The 17,205-nt window shown below is 46.4% G+C and overlaps 1 protein-coding gene across 1 annotated transcript in view; it reads left to right on the top strand.

Annotated features, from left to right (window-relative positions):
- LOC137789064 (partitioning defective 3 homolog) overlaps positions 1 to 17,205 on the top strand; it is a 307,879-nt gene that overhangs the window by 229,539 nt on the left and 61,135 nt on the right. Inside the window, exons 23-24 of the mRNA XM_068582319.1 lie at positions 992 to 1,120; positions 8,500 to 8,802. Of these exons, the coding sequence (XP_068438420.1) occupies positions 992 to 1,120; positions 8,500 to 8,802 (432 nt within the window). The remainder of the gene's footprint in view (positions 1 to 991; positions 1,121 to 8,499; positions 8,803 to 17,205) is intronic.

The following is a 17,205-nucleotide window of genomic DNA, read 5'->3' as shown; positions in this document are numbered from 1 at the left end:
TCAGAGCGTTTGTCCTTTAAATTCCCTGCCTCTGCACACGGGTAACGTTGACAGCTGTTCTTCCACAGGCACATTGTTGTGAGTGAAAAGGTCTCAGCCAGTGGAGTCAGCTAATAGAGTTGTCCACATATATATATGTGTGTGTGCGCGTGTGTTTGTGCAGCCCTCTAAACGTACTGTACTCCCTGTCACAGCGTGCCTCCTCTCTTTTTTTCGTCCCCATTCCTCATCATTTTCTCACACCCCTCAGACAGCCACCGTCTCCAGTCATTTATTCGTCCGGCTCCAAGCTCGGCCCGACCTGAGGAATTTACGATCTTTGGCCTGGCTTACTCTCGGCTCGCTGTGAAGCTGTAACGGATTTACCGCCGCCGCCATGTCACTCCCGTCATTAAAATGTAAAAGTTTGCTGCCCAGAAAGTTACAAATGATAGCGGCGAGCTCGGCCGTTCCCTCCGTTTACAATCCGCCGGCTGCAGGTAGCTCGTTCCCTCCTCGCTCAAAACTAAATCATGAGCTGTCACTGCTCCCATCACTCTAAGTAAACCCCACAGCTCAGGCAGGAAAGGGGGAGCTCATCTTCTCTTTTAGTAAGAGGGGGTTTTGCCATTTTACACTTCTCAGACTCGCTGAATCCTTCCTGCTGTCCTGGATGGAGACTCGGCAAGGAGGGAATTCACTACGCTACGAGTTATCTTTTGATATGGCTTGATGCATTTTGATTACATTCATATGAAAAAAGACAAGTTATTCTTTCAATAACGAACGGGTGCCCAGGGAGACTCTGCCTGAGCTGTCTTTCTAGTACAAACCCGACCTGAAGATTTTGACAGTTTGACACTTTAATTTCCTACTGAGCGTTTCACCTGAATTTCCCGGACAAAAGAGAGACGTGCCGCTGTAAAAAAAAAAAAAAAAAGTCCATATTGGGTTAGAAATTATTAAACTCTGGGCCTCAATTACATCCTCCCTGCCCTTCTCTTTTACTCAGGTTCGGAAAGCACCGGAAGGATGAGCGGCCAGGAGACAGGATGGAGAGGAAGGGCTCCAGTAAATCCAAAGCTGAGGACATGCAGGCGTCGGAGGAGGAGACCATGCGGATGAGGCTGGAACAAGAGAGGTGAGTGCTCAGAACGAGCCGGCGCTCGCTAAAAGCCCAAACAATTAAGTCCCCGCTGAACAAAGAAAAGAGGGAAAGAAACACACTGCTGACCGGAAAATGAGCAAACTACCTAATTAGCAAAATGGCAAGAGCAAGGTCGGGGAAAGCTGGTAAAGTACTCAGATGTCAATTTGTGAAACGTCCCTTTCTTTTATATCAGTACATTAAATAGATCACGTATGGATCGTCGTTGCCCGTGCCTTTTGGAGGCGCTGACCTCTTAATGGTGCTCGTAGGCCCCCGTGGATTTGGCATGATTGAATGGCGCTCATTATAATAGTGAAATCGATGTCGTCCCGCATTCGTCTTCTCCTGCGGCTCGCCCAGGTTGTTAATCGCTCAAGAATTTGCTTTTCCTCCTAATCCGCCCCTCTTGGCTGCCGTGTCCTCCGGTGTCTGCGGACATCGGGGGCGTCCAGAAGAGCGAGGCGAGGCAGTCGTTTCTCCTCATCCCTCAAAGACAAGCCCTGTTTAATTCCCTCCAGCAGGGGAAGACAATACCGGTGGCAGGCCGGATGAAAAGACAGCGTGCTGCCTCCATTGTTCTCCAGCAGCCAAATGAACTCAGTAATCAAACTGCCGTCGGTAATGACAGCTAATTGAATAGAAACAATAGGGCTTGATACCGCTCCCTCTCACGGCGAAGGGAGAAAAGGATGGATGGCATGTCCAAAATGCATGGTACCACAAGCCAGTATGCGAAAGAGAAGAAAAAAAAGAGAAGGAAACCTCACAAAGGCCCTCTACCTCGCTGAATGGAACATCTGGAGGCCTTGCTCCAAAAAACGCTGTGGCGCATTTCTTTTCGGTATTCAACTGTGACTAGCAGCGATGGTCCTCTCCACCCTCTGGCTGAGGGCCCAGCACATTTCCCTCAGTGCACCGGCGGGCCTGGCTCTCCATCCCGATCCGTCTCCTTTGAGAGGCTCCCAAGGGACCGCCATGCTAAGCAGCAGAACCGACACAGGCACACAGTGGGCACGAGATATGTAGAGCACATGCCCTCGCAACCCTCCCCTCCCCCCACAAACACACACTTTAAATCCTGCTCCTTCTCTCTCACCGCCGTCGTCAAATTTCCAATTCCCCGTCTTGTTTGTGTCCGTTCTGCATGTGTGAGCTCCGGCTCCAGCCGCCCGCGCACGAGGGCAACCTAATTCTTTCCTTTTTGTACCTGTTCACAAATCCCATCACTCAGCCAGGCCAGGATTGTCCCTCGGTTAATGGAAAGGGAATCCTGAGGGAAATGGTGGTAGGTAATAATAAACCAACCTGCCACGAAGACAAGTCGATATTCAAAGCATTAAGGTTGGGCCGGACGACAGCTTAGAAATCCATTACTTCTTGTATTTTTTTGGTAGCGCTACTGTATCGCATTCCCGAGGTGCTACATTTGATTGTCTTGGTTCTGCGCTTTGAGGCACATGCTCTGATTGATTACAATGCAGGACCATTCGAGAGCGCGTTTATGAAACTATGGATCGGGCCGAGGCGGGTCTCCGGCGCTGGCAATCATCAGCCGGCCCTGCGTGTCGGCGCGACCCGAGATGGGCCCGCAGCCAAAACCCCCGGCTCGGCTGACATTAGCGATCGTTAATTCAAGCAGACGGTTTTGACAGCGGCTTTTAGTGATTCAAAATAGGAGTCAGCGAAGAGGTGGGACAGATTAATTCATAAAACCTGCCCTTTTTTTTACCCTGCAATAAGGCAGCTACGGTCGTATATTTAAAACTCTGACCTTGATATGATTCATGAGATTTATGGTTTGGCCCGGGGCCCTCGCAGATAGAACCCGTTTATTGTCTTTGTAAAAATGTTCTCCTCCATTGATGTGTTGTCAGCTTCGCTATAGATGGAGGACGATGGAGGAGAGAGTACATCAAATGTTTGACTTCATCGCTCCGGCACAGTGTACTGTATCCACTTGATGAAGAGTGCTTATCAGCAGCATTTGTTTTGCCAGAATCTGGGAGATTTTCCACAGCTCCTGTGATTGACTGCTTCACGTGTCATCAAGGCGACATTAGAACCTGTGGTGAGGATGATCCAAATCTTTGTTCGGGCCAGCGGCGGCAGCAGCCATTATTCTGCTCTCTTTAATGCCTGTGGACAACACCCAAGACGCCCCTATCTGATTGGCTCATGCTGAGAGGACTGTGGAGACAACAAGCCCCGTGATTGGACCGTGGGCGGGCTGGAGAGCAGCGCTTTCTGTGGCCGCGGCCCTCATTCACAGAAGGCCATGGGGGAGTAGAGAGAAAGAAAAGAGCGCCGGCCGGGTGGTGCTGGTGGAGCTTCTATCAATCTCTGACTTATCTCCACGCATGTTCGCCCTGAAACTATATTTTTACAGCCAAAAAAGGGAGCCCATAAAGACAACCTGACAATGTTCCTTCTTCATTTTCCGGCTCAACTGAACTCCATTCTCGCTGGCAGCCGATTATGATGTCCATTCTCTCTTATCTGCTCGGCTCCGGTTGGCTTCTAATCAGCGGCCAGCACTCCACCGCCGCTCTCCCAGACCACTGCGGAGCACATCACTGCTTTTTTTTCTCTTCTTTGTGAATCCTCGACAGTGGCTCGCTTCCCCCTGTTTGTTGTTTCACTTCCCGCTGATTTTAGACGAACACAAACTGACCAGCGGTTCTGGAGAGGGTCAATCAGCACAGTTCATATCGACAAAGAGGAAACCTGGATGAGCCGTGACAATTTAATCTGTTATCTAACAAAAGAGAAGTCCTTTTCCTATACCTTGTTCAGGGTACATTGAACTGAGTGCCGCTAATTTAAAAAAGTAAAGCAATTTGCTATAAGGCACATCCCTCCTATTACAGTGATTGTGGTACCAACGTTATCATTCCACTTTGTCAAACCATCTCATTATTTCAGTATCCTATTTGCGTCTCATTTGCATAGCGAGTTCAAAGGAAGCTCCAACTGGCTGATTGGGAAGTGTGATTACATTTGTAATTATATTGATACCTACAGCAAGTTAATGCGATTGTTAACACTGTGAATTAACACCACGGAAACTCGGACAATTATCTCCGTGATTGCATTATGCGGTTATGGGCCAAGTGTCAACACAGAAGATGGTCTATCGGAGGTTTCTCAGCGATTCAGCACAGACAGCTGCACGCAGAGTCATTACTGCACTTTGATTTGATACAGACACATCCTGCCCTCCATCTGCACTTCAGAACAATAGAACATGTTTTGGTGAGGATGTATTGAAACGAGAAAAAAGAAAAGGAGAATCTGTTCAAGGTGGCTGAAATGCATTCTGTTTCATCCAGCGTGGTAACAATGCATATTGAGGAGGCAGACTTTCAAGCTTGTAAGTGTGTTGACTTCAAAATGAGTGTCTGAAAGTACAGACAGCCCCCCTCTCCACCCCCCCACTCTCCGCCCCCCCATCCCTGCCTCCCCTGGGTAGATCACACATTGACAAACATATGGAGAAGGAGTCTGCTGGCTTTGTTAGTCCAAAGAAAAACAAAACACTCCTGTTGGATAAACAGGGAGATTTCTCCAGTGCAGTGAGGTGAGCTGACACACCAGTTCACACCAAGCCTCTCGCTCCACCCATATAATGTGTTACAGTATTTACTCCATGTGACAGTCCCTTGCTTTCACACTCATGGGAAGAAAAGGAGCTTGGGCGGAAATATCTTTACAATTCAGTTTTTAGTCGATGTGAAGGTATTTGCGCCTCTATTTATACATATATAACACGATAATAATAATCTTGAAGACATGGTCGGTGAGTGGATTGGGGGATTGAACTTTAACTGCCCTGAAAACCTCAGCATCAGACTGTCTAGACTGTCTTGTAGCCAGGAGGAAATGCCTTTCCACCGCGCTGTTATGCAGAATAAACACATAGTATGGTATTTAAAAGGTACATGTGAGGTCCGTTCTACTTCTTAGAATATAAAAGAAATCACAGGTAACACATAGAAAAACAAAATCATCTGGTTAATAGTGCATACTTTCAAATAAAAAATGTGCTGCATTGAAGCACTCCAGCTCGACTGTCCACTTTATTTTATTTTTTTAATGAAATATCCCTGGGCTGGTTGCATTAAAAGCTACAGTGTCCCCTCCTCTCACATGTAGTGTCTGTTAAGAGGAGAGGAGAGGGGCTGGTAATTGGGGCTGTACAGTAATAATGTGTTTAGTGTGGGCAGCACTTTCCTCAACGTTAACATGCTGGGCCATTAATTGGCTAATGGAGTATATATGGTACGGCGCGGGGGTGGCCTCTCAGGAGAAAGAGGGGGAAGGAGGGGAGTTCACAGTGGAGCAGAAGAACTCCCTGAGCAAGTCTGGATGTATGGTTTGGAGCTAATGAGCATATTACACTGCAGAAAAGGGTTTCCAAAGTCCAGCCCGCTTCTCTGAAAAATACATTAAGATACTAATTTGCTTGATATTTTTCTGAACTTCTGCATAAAAGTCTCAGGGAGGTGGTTGGGTTGAATGGTGGGTCATAGGACCTTTTTTTCAATGTAAATATTGTCTGTAAAACAAGTGAAATATGTGGGCACTGACTGTTTTGCTGATGCTGTACTTTCACTATGAATGCCTCTTTGTTATGTTGATAAAACAAGACGAAGATCGTACAACTCTGTGACGCTGCATTTGTACTTCACATTGCTTTGAGCTGAATGTTACATGTAGCGGGTATCATGTTTACCGTTGTGTAGATGAAAAGTCATGGGACCTGCAGGATCAGGGTTAATCCTCTGGGGATGAAGCGGTGGACCAGCACTCAAAGACGGCCTAACAAAATGTCACTCCAAACAAAACAGGTTGTCAAATGTTCTTATTAGATGCATAGTGATTTGTAGATGATTAAATCCCTGGTAGTTTCATCCTCGACACGTCAGTAGGAGACATCTAGCAGACTTATGCACTTGAAAATGTAATGAGACCAGTTGCCAACTGGCCAACGGTGGAAACTTAACTCTGAACAGCCAGAACAAGTTGGAATTGGCCGCTCACTGCAGACTGACAGGCTTGGAGAGGGGATATGTTTTCCTCCACAAACACGAACAAAAGACTCATGACTTTTCCAATGAAAGCTGGGAACAATGTGATGAATTGAAAGGAAAGCTTGATTTGAAAGTTGATGAGTGCATTAAAGCAACAAAGTTACGACGCAAGATGGACCAGATGTCCGTGATGCTAATGGCAACATTAGCCGCATCATGTGATCTCATTTTGAATTTTTGCCTGTTAATATCATTTTATTGAAATGCACTTATTAGCTTTAACCATGTCAGACTCCTGAGGCCTGAAAGTGAAGTCTCTCTCGTTTAGCTCCGTGTCGCCAGTCTAGCCCAGGCCATTAGCTCATCCCAAATGTCAATATTGTCGTTTTTATGAATCTGATTAGTCCATAAAACGCCAGAGGGTTTTGAGATCCCAGCGGACTTCCGTGAACCTGTCGTAACATCATTGTCTGGTCCTTCCTGGCAGAGATCTGACATCACTTGAGCCAGACGGCAGGTGAAAGGCCTTCTGGGAATTAGTGTTTGTCTCCCTGGGAGGCTCGTTTTCTATTTCCTGACTGAAGTGAGACGTCACCTCGTGCACACACAACTGCGCTGTGAGTTGATCATTTCCAAATGCCAATGCCAAAAACACGGCAAAACCTGCTCAGAGGCTTTAGAGATGACTGCATATCATGCAACATTGCATCACGCGTCCATCAAAATCTCATTCCACAGATAATGCTGAGAAAATGGGTTTTTGGACAGCTAAAAATAACAAGGCAGTCAATGGGTGGGATGTGGGAATTGGGTTAATTCGGCATTGAAGAATGGTGATTGTTTGAAATGTGATTACTGTTATTAAAATACACAGACATAGGAGGGAGAGTTAGGCTGGGCGAGGGGAGGGGAGGGGGGGGGGGGGGGGGGGGCTCTGTTCCAAACCTGTCAATCATCTGTTAGTAGCAGCAGTGAGGGGTGAGGTCAGAGGTCAGATATGACCTGAGGTAATAGGGAAGTCTTGCACCAGCGGGAGGGAGTACGCTTGTGTGTGGATGTGTGTGTTACCCGACAGCGGAGGTACGACATCTGGAAGCAGTGAGCAGTCCTGTGGCTGCTGCCAGGGTCACCGCAGTGGGAGGTCAGCTCCTCCCCCTCTCGGCCTGTCCTCAGTCCTTTTCCTTTCTGCTCCCCACTGTCCCACCTCCCCGCTCCTCCACCGCCCAGCTCTCCTCGCTCCCACGCAGAACCATGACTGAACCTTGTTAGCTGCGGACAGATGGCCGTTCACATGGAACCATTCTCCGAGACAGGAAAGGACCCCGTGAAAGGCTCTGTTGTGTGGAAGTGGTCCCGGGGAGAGGAGCGGCATGGAGGAAGAGGAGGTCCGACTGTCTCCCTCCCACCTCCTCTTGTTAGAGGACCTGAGGGATAAAGATCAGTGCCCTCGCCGTGGCCCTGTAATGGCTTATGGAAAGCCACATATTTGAATAATACTGCTCTCACTACAGTGGAAGACATTATTCTCCGTCCTCATTCCCTGTTACTTTGGAGAAGAAAGCCGCCTTAGAAGTTTGAAGAGGAGAGACCTCTTCCTCAGGTCTGGACTGATTGATATCTGGGATTAAACTTTAAAGTTGGAATACTGATGTAAGCCTTGAGCCAAATATTAGAGCCAGTCTTTTTACTTTCTGTTTCCCACATCTCGTTATCCTGGGTTGTCTCCTTACTGTACATGACTTACACACTAAACACCTCAAGTACCATTAAGTGTCTCCTTTTTCTCTCCAACTAGGTGCAGTTGGTCTGCATAAAGAAATATGTCTAATTCATAGCATTTTTCCCTTGCAAATGTAATGAAAACCTTTCCAGTTGTATTAAAACAACATGAAAACTGAATGTGTTTCCATGAGCTGAGCTGGAACAAATATTGTATACAGGCTTCCTGAGCATCCAAATAAACAAGACAACAAAACGTAGAAATAATCTCTTAAGAGCCGATTAATATTGGGCAATTTGATGTGGTTCTTCTGCACCAGCTGAAGTTGGCCAAATGCATAGTTTCACACAAAGGCGCAGAAAAGGAATTGGCAATATTTTACAGTGATTTCACACCATCAAAAAACACTTTTAACTGCGTAAAATTTATACCATTTGTCAGGCTGATCATCTTAGTCATTTCTTAAATGTATATCCGTCACAATTTGAGGGTGTGAAAATCATTTTCTTAAAGATGTATTTATGTCTTGGCATTTCTGAACATAACGTTAAGTTTGCCAGATGATTCAGGAATAGAAAACACTTCAATGAAACTTTCTCCGTTCAATGTGTCGATCACAGAATACAGGCCAAGATGCGGGAGCTTCGGGAGAAGCAGGCAAAGGAGAGGGAATATGCTGAGATCCAAGATGTCGTCGGCGGGGCCTTCAGCTCAGATGAGGAGCCCACGTACGCCGGCATCGGATCGTTGGACTCGTCGGTGGACAGCAGCAGCATGGAGCCCGACAACCACCACTATCATCTGCCCCAGAGTCCACACAGCCCTCACCTTCCTCCGGGCCGACAGGGCAACGGTCCGCCCCTGGAGGCCCTGTATGCCCAGGTCAACAAGCCACGCAACGGACGCCCTGCAGCTCCAGACAGGTAGGGGGCACCACCAAGACAACAGTCGTTATATGCAGCCGCTGCAAGGCCTCAACACGCATGTACACAACCAGCAACACTCTTTGTGACTCTTTACTTTCCTCCTTCATCCAAAGGACACTAACTAGCTTTGTTCCTCGCGCTTGAGCTTCGCAGCAATCCAGTTCATTTACACCTCATCTATAATGTATAAGCAGCGGTGTGATTGTATTTGTTCGCTTTCACTTGTCATGCGTGACAAACGCTGCACAGAAAAACAATGAATTTCACACAGGGTTTTATCGCCGCCTCGTCCCACGAGGCGTCGCCCCGTGCGAGCAAGCGGAGTCCACAGGCAAGGTAAAAGAAAAGAAATCTGAACAACAAGAGCCTATCAGTCATTCTCCTGGTGCTCGAATTTAATATCAGGCAGTCCTTTTTTTTCATTATCCTTGGATCACAGGTAATCCTCCCCGGCTGAGAGTCACGCTGCATGTGTCTTCAGCTTGTTTGTCGCTGGGGGTTGCATCGCACATAACCTCCGTGTCAACACATATTTGATGTGTCGACAACGCCACGCGGAGCCTTAGTTTCACATTAGTGTGTCGATCGCCTATTGCCAAAAGGCCTGTGTGAAGTTCCTACATGTTATTATTTTTGTATTTAAGCTCCAGTAAATGAACTACAGCTCAACAAAACTTCAACAAAGTCCAACCAATAATGAGCAGGGAACCAGGGAACATGCAGAGTGACATTTGAATTAGAATTATAAAAATGCATAAAAGGATGGATACAACTTAACATATTTATTATTCACTTTAATTCAACATTTTAGTTCTCTTGAATCTTAATTTACCTTTAGCGTGCTACACTTCCTTTTACAAACAAGACTCATTTTTCATTGCGTCTCTGCTGATTTGGAGCCGCTCCGAGGGTCACAGGTTTCCTGTAGGTCACATCCAGTGGTGACAAGTCAGGAGATTTCTATTCCCATGGTCTCCCAGAACCTTTCGGGGTGTTATTAATGGATCGGATAATACCCACCTCCCGTGATCGACAGCTGTCACTTGGGGGCTTGTGACCTTTCAGGCTCAGGTGGGGCGCGTGTGTTACCAAGCCCTGTGTGTGACCGAGACAGAGCGCCTGTGTGTGTGCGTGTGCGTGTGTGTGTGTGTGTGTGTGTGTGTGTGTGTGCTTTTTTTTAAGAGGATTTACAAAGGTAAAACCTCCACCCTGTAACTCACCCATGGCAGTCAGAGTAGATATGACAAGGTTATCTGGCCCGTCCGATAGCCGGCTAAACCCGTGTGCCGGTACATCCGGGGCTCAGTGAAGGCCACTGATCCATATGTCTAAAGTCAAGGTAACCGCCACGTGACGGTAACTGTGTACCGTCAACTATCCCGCTTCCCCGAGCAGAATCCAATGATAAGCCTGAGGACCAGTTCAAGAAGAAGGCGAGACGATGCTTCACTGGTGTGCAATGAGTCTGTGGGGTCAGATCCCAAGATGTTGCTCATTGATGAATATGTTGCTATTGATTCTCAATAATACGATATTAAAGCCCGAACATAAGACAACCCTCTTGTTTCTCTTTCGTAGCCAGAGGGAGTATTATTAGCAATCACCTTAGTGGCTCTCACAGAGACTAAAGACAAAGAAAGAGTAGTGCAAAGGGCCTCCTGCATCAGGGGTCTGATCGTTAACAGATGCTTTATTACTTAGATATGACTTGAAAAACTATTTTCAAATACTTTCGGTTGCTTGGCTTTGTTCAGATTTAGCCAAATTTCCTCCGAACATCTTCCATATTTCTTCTAACGTGTTACAACAGTGATATATTTTTGGGTTAAAAAACAAATACATAATACCCCGCATTAGGTCGTCTCTGAAATTCATCGCTTTCAAACAACAAACAACATAAAAACAACCTCTTATCTTCTCCTTCCTGCTCCCGTGTTTTCGCGGCTTCCTGGAGATTGTTTTCTCACCTTCACAGGTTTATTCCAGCACAAAAAAGCTGAGTGTTGCATGTTAATTATATACACAAGCTTATATTTGGTTTGGGGTCTGAGCTTGAAGTATTGATAGCGCACTATGGAGTTGCATTCGCAGGGACCGGATTAGCTGTCGCGAGTGTTGTGATTTGATTTGAAATATGCGCCGCATGTTCAACACTGCATTTCTGTTTTGCACCTCTCGCTGCTTTGCATATCTTGTGTATGCCAGCCCGGCCGTACGCCTGTAATATTTGTCTTGCTGCCTTTGAGATATAATAATATGCACTGGTTCTTATTTAGCTCAGAGGCTTTCTATTTACAAATTAGGAGCTTGAAACACATTCAGATTCAAGACTCCTGTCACTTGCCTATCATAACAAACATGAACAGTAATTTGCATTTCTGAATTAAACTTATTGGAACTTTCATTGTAAAGTAAAAAGCCCCGACAAAACAGAATTTGCAATTATTTCTGCCCGATCCATGTATGAAGGCAGCAAAATTGTATTGAGAGCTTTTGTTTTGCCGTTTAAAGATCCAGTGTGATTTACAATGTCGTCCCTTTTCTAATCCGGCCCCTGCCGCTTCACTTTCGGAGCTGCAGGACTTCCTGTTTGAAGGTTGAAGGGGGGGGGAGGGGTCAATGAGGTTTGTGCAGGGAAGGCTTTTCATTCCCGGCTGTCAGCCAGTCTTCAGAATGAAAGAGAAGAAGGAGTTGCGTTTAACCCCGACCTGGATACTGTTACCGCCTTCTGAGGTGGGCCCTGCAGAAACACGCTCCGATCAAAGGGGCAGATTAAGGATCACATTTTAAAGGGATATTTGAGTTATTTGCCAGCAGAGTCATATCCCATGGTCAGGCATCCGACAGCGAGCCGGCAACTTGTAACACCCCTGAAGGAACTTCTATACAAGATGCAAAAACAGATCAATTAGTTTAAAACCACACTGCTTAGTGCCTCTGACCCGGTTTCTTGTGATGGACAACCCTATGCTGTCTGCAGAGGCCACAGTGTGGGGCAAGGCACCGTTTTCACTGTTCCAAAATGACAAGATATTCAAGCATTTCATGCCATTTGTTGATTTGTTAGTTTTTTAGATAGATATAAAATACATCTCTACATAAAGTTAAGCAAACCCGGTAGTTTGCTGTTGGCTAGCTGCCACTGTGTCCTCCAGCATACCATACTGTTATATTATATTATACCTCCTGATATTTAGATGACCTCTAGATGCAGTCTTATACAAGTCTTAGCTTGTGAAATTGGTTCCAGGGACAACGCAAATGGAGGCAAATTGAGTTGAAATTAGCTGACAGCCTTCCGTTTATTTTCCGCTCTTCTTTGGTGAACAAACGCACCAAACGCTGAACAGGGGTGTTGCGTTGGAGGACGACTACACTCAAACTAATCAGTATCTTCCATCTGAAAGCCACCCAGTCAAACATTTGCATAGCTGGAAAGACATCAAACACTGCTGCTGTGCCCAGGAGTCTGAGTTCTCATCGCTTTGTTTACTGTACATCCCTCTGTGCCGTCATTACGACACAGCTTTTTAGTCAAATAGAAGAAGGTTCCTTTAGACCCAGTCAGCTAATTAGAGACACCAAAGGGGCCCTTCGGTTGATGTGGGTAGATGCTCCTTTTTAGAGGAGGTGGGGTCCACATGCTTGCGATTGCCAGTTACTTACTGTACATTATAGTTTTGTATCTTAAACTCTTTTTTTGTTATACTTCATGTGTTTGCACATGTGCATTCTCTTTATTCCATTATAAAGTCGTTCGCCCATGACTCGCCAGAGCTTTCAAAGCTGCACTCTTGTTTATCCACTGCAGTTAATAAGAAGAGGCTGCAGCTGGGTAAACAGACCAGGTAATACGCCTCTCTCTGATAGACCCTCGGTAATGGAGCCCTAATGGGAAGGTCACTGTGACTGTAAAAGCGAGAATGAGTCAGACCTGAGCCCATAAACCCTTGGAGATACAAGGACCCCTGGTTGCTGGGGGCGTCCAAAGATCCTGCCCGTTCGGCCATATCGTGTTTTACTGTTCCTTTACGGGATCACGGTACAACAAGAGCTCGTTTGACAATTTAATACCAACCTCCACGTTATTAGCGCTGGCAGCACCGGCGGTGTTTTGACAATGCTGTCAGACTCCATAAAACTGAAGGGCACCAATAGAAATACAGCATCCATTCATGATCAGTTGTGATAAAGCCTCATGTAAAGCAAACGTTAATATAATTTCTCACCCTCAAACCTGTAAGAATCCAGCTCTCATACCGAGTTTACGTGAAAGGGAGCCAGACAAAGAGTGTTTTCTTTTTCAGCTGTTGGGTTTCACCTTATAAAATAAGTTACACCCAGCAAAATAGAATGACCTCATTTCTCTACAGGCAGCCGACGAGTCAACCCCTCCATCTGCTGAGGGACCGGGGGGTTTTGGGTGACTGGCGTTGGATGCTGCGTTTCAGAACGACGACCTGACAGGTGCCAGGCTCGATGGGATTTGTGGGAAGCGAGCGTGAAACAAAGCATCACCTTTGAAAGCGCAATTTGATTGACTGCTGCTCCCATTACCCAGTCGGGTTTCTAAAGCTCCTTAGAGCATGGGCGAGGAAGAGTCAGAGACACCGAGAGGAAGAGGTGGGGTGTGGGAGCAGGAGGGGGGGGCGGGGGGGTAAGAGATATGGAGCTCAGCAGTGCAAAGCCCTTGAAGTCCTCTGCGAACTCAGCAGCTCCAGAGAGGCTGGCAGGCAGGCAGCGATGAGAGAGAAAGAACCCAAAGAGTCCTCACCTGCAGAAACACTCACGAGGTGTTTCCCCCCCCTTGCTCTCTCCCCGCTAATATTCAGTCAGAATCTCCACTTTGCATGGTCTTGAAATTGGATTACGAGGTAGCTGATGCATTTTCCGCAGCTGATAAAAGGTCAGGCTTTTCATCTCTGGAGTAAGTTTTGCGAGGCGTCCCCCTCCTTCGCTCCCGCCACCTCGCCACTCTGAAGCGCCAAGACGTCGACTCGGAAAGGGGGTGAATGTTAATCTGGTGTGAAACACGTCCCCAGACTGTCGGAGCTTTCATCCTCACTACGGTTTGGATCGTCATCCCTAAGAACAATTCATTTTCTCTGGTTTCTTCTCGACCCCGTCAGTTTTTTTTGGGATGAGACGTCACCGTGTTATTCCAACGGGGATACCAAATCATTTGGTTTAATCTGTGCCGCCTCCTTGGGAAGGACCATTGGATGAAGCGATTACTTTGAAAAGCAGATGGGGAGTGTGTTCTAACAAACCTCGATCAGACGGCCCCGAGCCAATCCGAAGCAATCGTTTTTTTTAGTTTTTTTTATCGTTATCTGTCTCTTATTTGGCCTCTGTAATTAACTCCACAATCAACAATCACTCTCTGTGAATTTTATAGTTTATATTTTCATTTAGATACAATCAAAGTGAGATTAACCACAATTTCTGACTGCAACATCTGTAGCTTTGATTAAATCCCACCTCTTAATAATTCATTGGTAAACAAATGAATCTTTTACGAGCCCTGCATCTGCGTTAAGACTTTAATAACAGCTCGTAAGTCTCTAATAGCGTTTTTCTTGTAGTTCTCAAGGGAGTAAAATTGATATGTCTAGCATCAAGGAGCAGTTTGCTTTAATGCGACACGTACATTAGTGGTAACTAATTACTTTTTACTCACTCATTGGTATCTCTGTTATTCCAGAGTGTTTCGTCTGGCGTATCCAGTTCCTCCCCCTCCTGTGGGCTGCCAAGCTAAACACAACTTCCAGTCGACGCAGACGCTGTTGCGTTTTGTTCCCAGGGCCATGGCAGCATGTTCCGGCGCTGCCTTTTGTTTGTCTCCGACATCCACCGGTGTTTTTTCCATTACTCCCTCTGAGTGTCCTTGCGTGGGTGTGAAATTAGTGTCACAGTGAATGCGTGGCACAGAGCCTTCTCCTGCTCCTAATTGAGAATAGGAAAAAGGACACTGAGGCGGTGGGAAGAGTTCATCTGGGATGTTAGCCCCGGCCGAGACAGCTGCCGGTGTAATGAATGAGGCCGGGTGAATCCTCAGGGTTTAGCCCTTGTGGCCGGCGCCTGCTGGACGTCCTCTGCACCTGGTGAACCAGTGTAGGTGACACTTCAGGCGCCACGTAAACCCTGTGGATAGGTTACGAAATGAGGACGCAGGTCCAATATACATTCTCACACTGACTTTTGCCCTTTCCTCCCAGCATGCTCTGTGCTGTGGCGATAGTGCACGAGGCATAATGCGCCAAATGCACATCAGCCTTATCGCAGCGGTTCTACACTGGTAGCAACGTGTATCTCCCAGGCAAAGCAAATAAATTATTTTTTCTGGTCTGCTTTAATTTTTTATTTTTTTTTTGCTTCAGAGGGGCCTTGTGGGATGGATGTGATGAGCTGGAGCACACAGAAGGCAATTTATCCTCCGTTTGTACCATTACGTTTATTTAAGAAAGCAAACAGCCTGAAAGCAGATCGAGAAAGGGAGGAGGGGGGGGGTATAGACCCACCTCGTCTTCAACTCTCCATCAATTGGATCATACTGGTTGAGGTTGCATGTACAGTATGTATTCTATCAACATCCCTCGGATAGGAAGCCTGGAAGGCATGCATACAGTACTTAATAAATTTAAAGATGAAGGGAAAGGGGAGCGTGCCATTTAGAGCAGGCATCCCCAGCAGACAAAATGGGGATCGGAGAAGGGGGGGTGTATGGCCGAGGGGTAGCGAAGCTTCGTTCGCTGATCGGCGCCGGAGGGCATCTCGTTCCCGGCAATCAGCAGCTGCAAATAGACAGTTAATCCCTCCTCAACTCTCCCGTAGGCTGCCGATGCCTGACACCGCAACTGACTGTGCCACTCAGAGGAGAGATTATCAAAATACACAAATTAACAGGCACATTTTTCCTACACAATGTAGAGAGAGCGCGATGATTTGTTTTGAAAGTATCACAGCGACGAATGGGGAGAATCACACGGAGAACATGTTGTTAGCAAATGTGGGTACGTACTCAACGTACTTTTCTCTGAATTCCTGCACTGAGAAATCTCTTCTGATTGAATAACACACCCCGTGGTGCTCCTGTTACGTGAATATGTGGCTCCTTTGTGAGAAGCTCTGCTTTTCACATGATAGATAACCCACTTTCATAAACTAATCACAGATTCTCTCCGCTAGCAAGGCGTCACTGTGTTCAACCCTGCCGGCCGCCGCTCTCACACGGCGGCGCCAGGAATAGATCAGGTGTGGAATGCGATTTAGAGGCAGGTGACTGCGGCTTGCACTATGCACCGTGGCGGCAAGCAGATGACTCGTACGCCTCCTCACGTCGCTTTCATCTTCAGTTACGCCGAGTGTAAATACACACATGCACAAGAAAGTGACCTCAGAGCAGCAGGCAGGGACGCTAACTGCTGCATTCGTGCCTTCTGTGCTCTGCTGATTGCCAGCCAGGGAAGTGATCATGGCTTCATAATGAAAGAGAGTGTTTAGAGCCTCCCTTCTCTCTTTACAGACAACTTGGAGAAGACCAGAGAGCAAAAACTGAAATGCCACAGTAGAGCCACAGAAAGCACCATAGAACTGTATATTTAGGAAAACAGTGACATCACTTTGTTATTGAAGTCAATATTAGTCTTTGTGGATTAGCCAGTGTTGTCCAATGATGGAGGTTACTTCCTGATTCTTCATTTTAACAGAAGAAACAGGTTGTAGGTGGAAGTATTCAAACTCCCATACAGTGGCATCTAACTTGGAAACCGGCGCAAAAATACTAAAATAAAAAAAAGCATATGTCCATGTTGGAAATCTAATCCTATAACTTTTGTTCATAGTAACAGATGACTCAAACCACATCATATTACAACCATATCCAATGCACTGCAAGCCTTTCTCTCTCAATTCCATCTTCTCGTTTCATCTCCTCGCCTGCATCCTCAACAAAGGACCATATGAGGAACCACCAATCAGGCTGCCTGCCCTCAGATGCTAGAGGGTGCTGTGGTTCAGTTTATTTTAGATCATCTGTTTACAGTGCAAGAAGATTGGTACTTTGTTGACGTATAATCGTCATATGCTTCCTGACTTACACTTTCACGTACATTAGAAATTGGAAAAAACAGTACATTGATGGAAGTTTGCCTGCTGCCTTAAGCTGTTAAATGGCTGACTCATCATTTCAAACATCAGTGTAAATGCCTTCAGTTAACTGACACGGCGCGAATGGTGGGATTTAAAACACTAGCACAAAAAACATCAGCGATTGGCATCCGTACAATTTAAACAGTGGTTCAGGTATCATCTTTAACCACCAGTATATAACAATACAATGTATTCTTCAGAAAACTTCCGCCACAACTTCTTATTGTCGTCCCCTCATTGTAATGACAG

This window comes from Clinocottus analis, unplaced genomic scaffold (assembly GCF_023055335.1).
Source record: "Clinocottus analis isolate CAN_PGR_092001 unplaced genomic scaffold, fCliAna1.0.p SCAF_18, whole genome shotgun sequence".
Taxonomy (NCBI): Eukaryota; Metazoa; Chordata; class Actinopteri; order Perciformes; family Cottidae; genus Clinocottus; species Clinocottus analis.
This window is presented reverse-complemented; position numbering and strand designations above follow the sequence as displayed.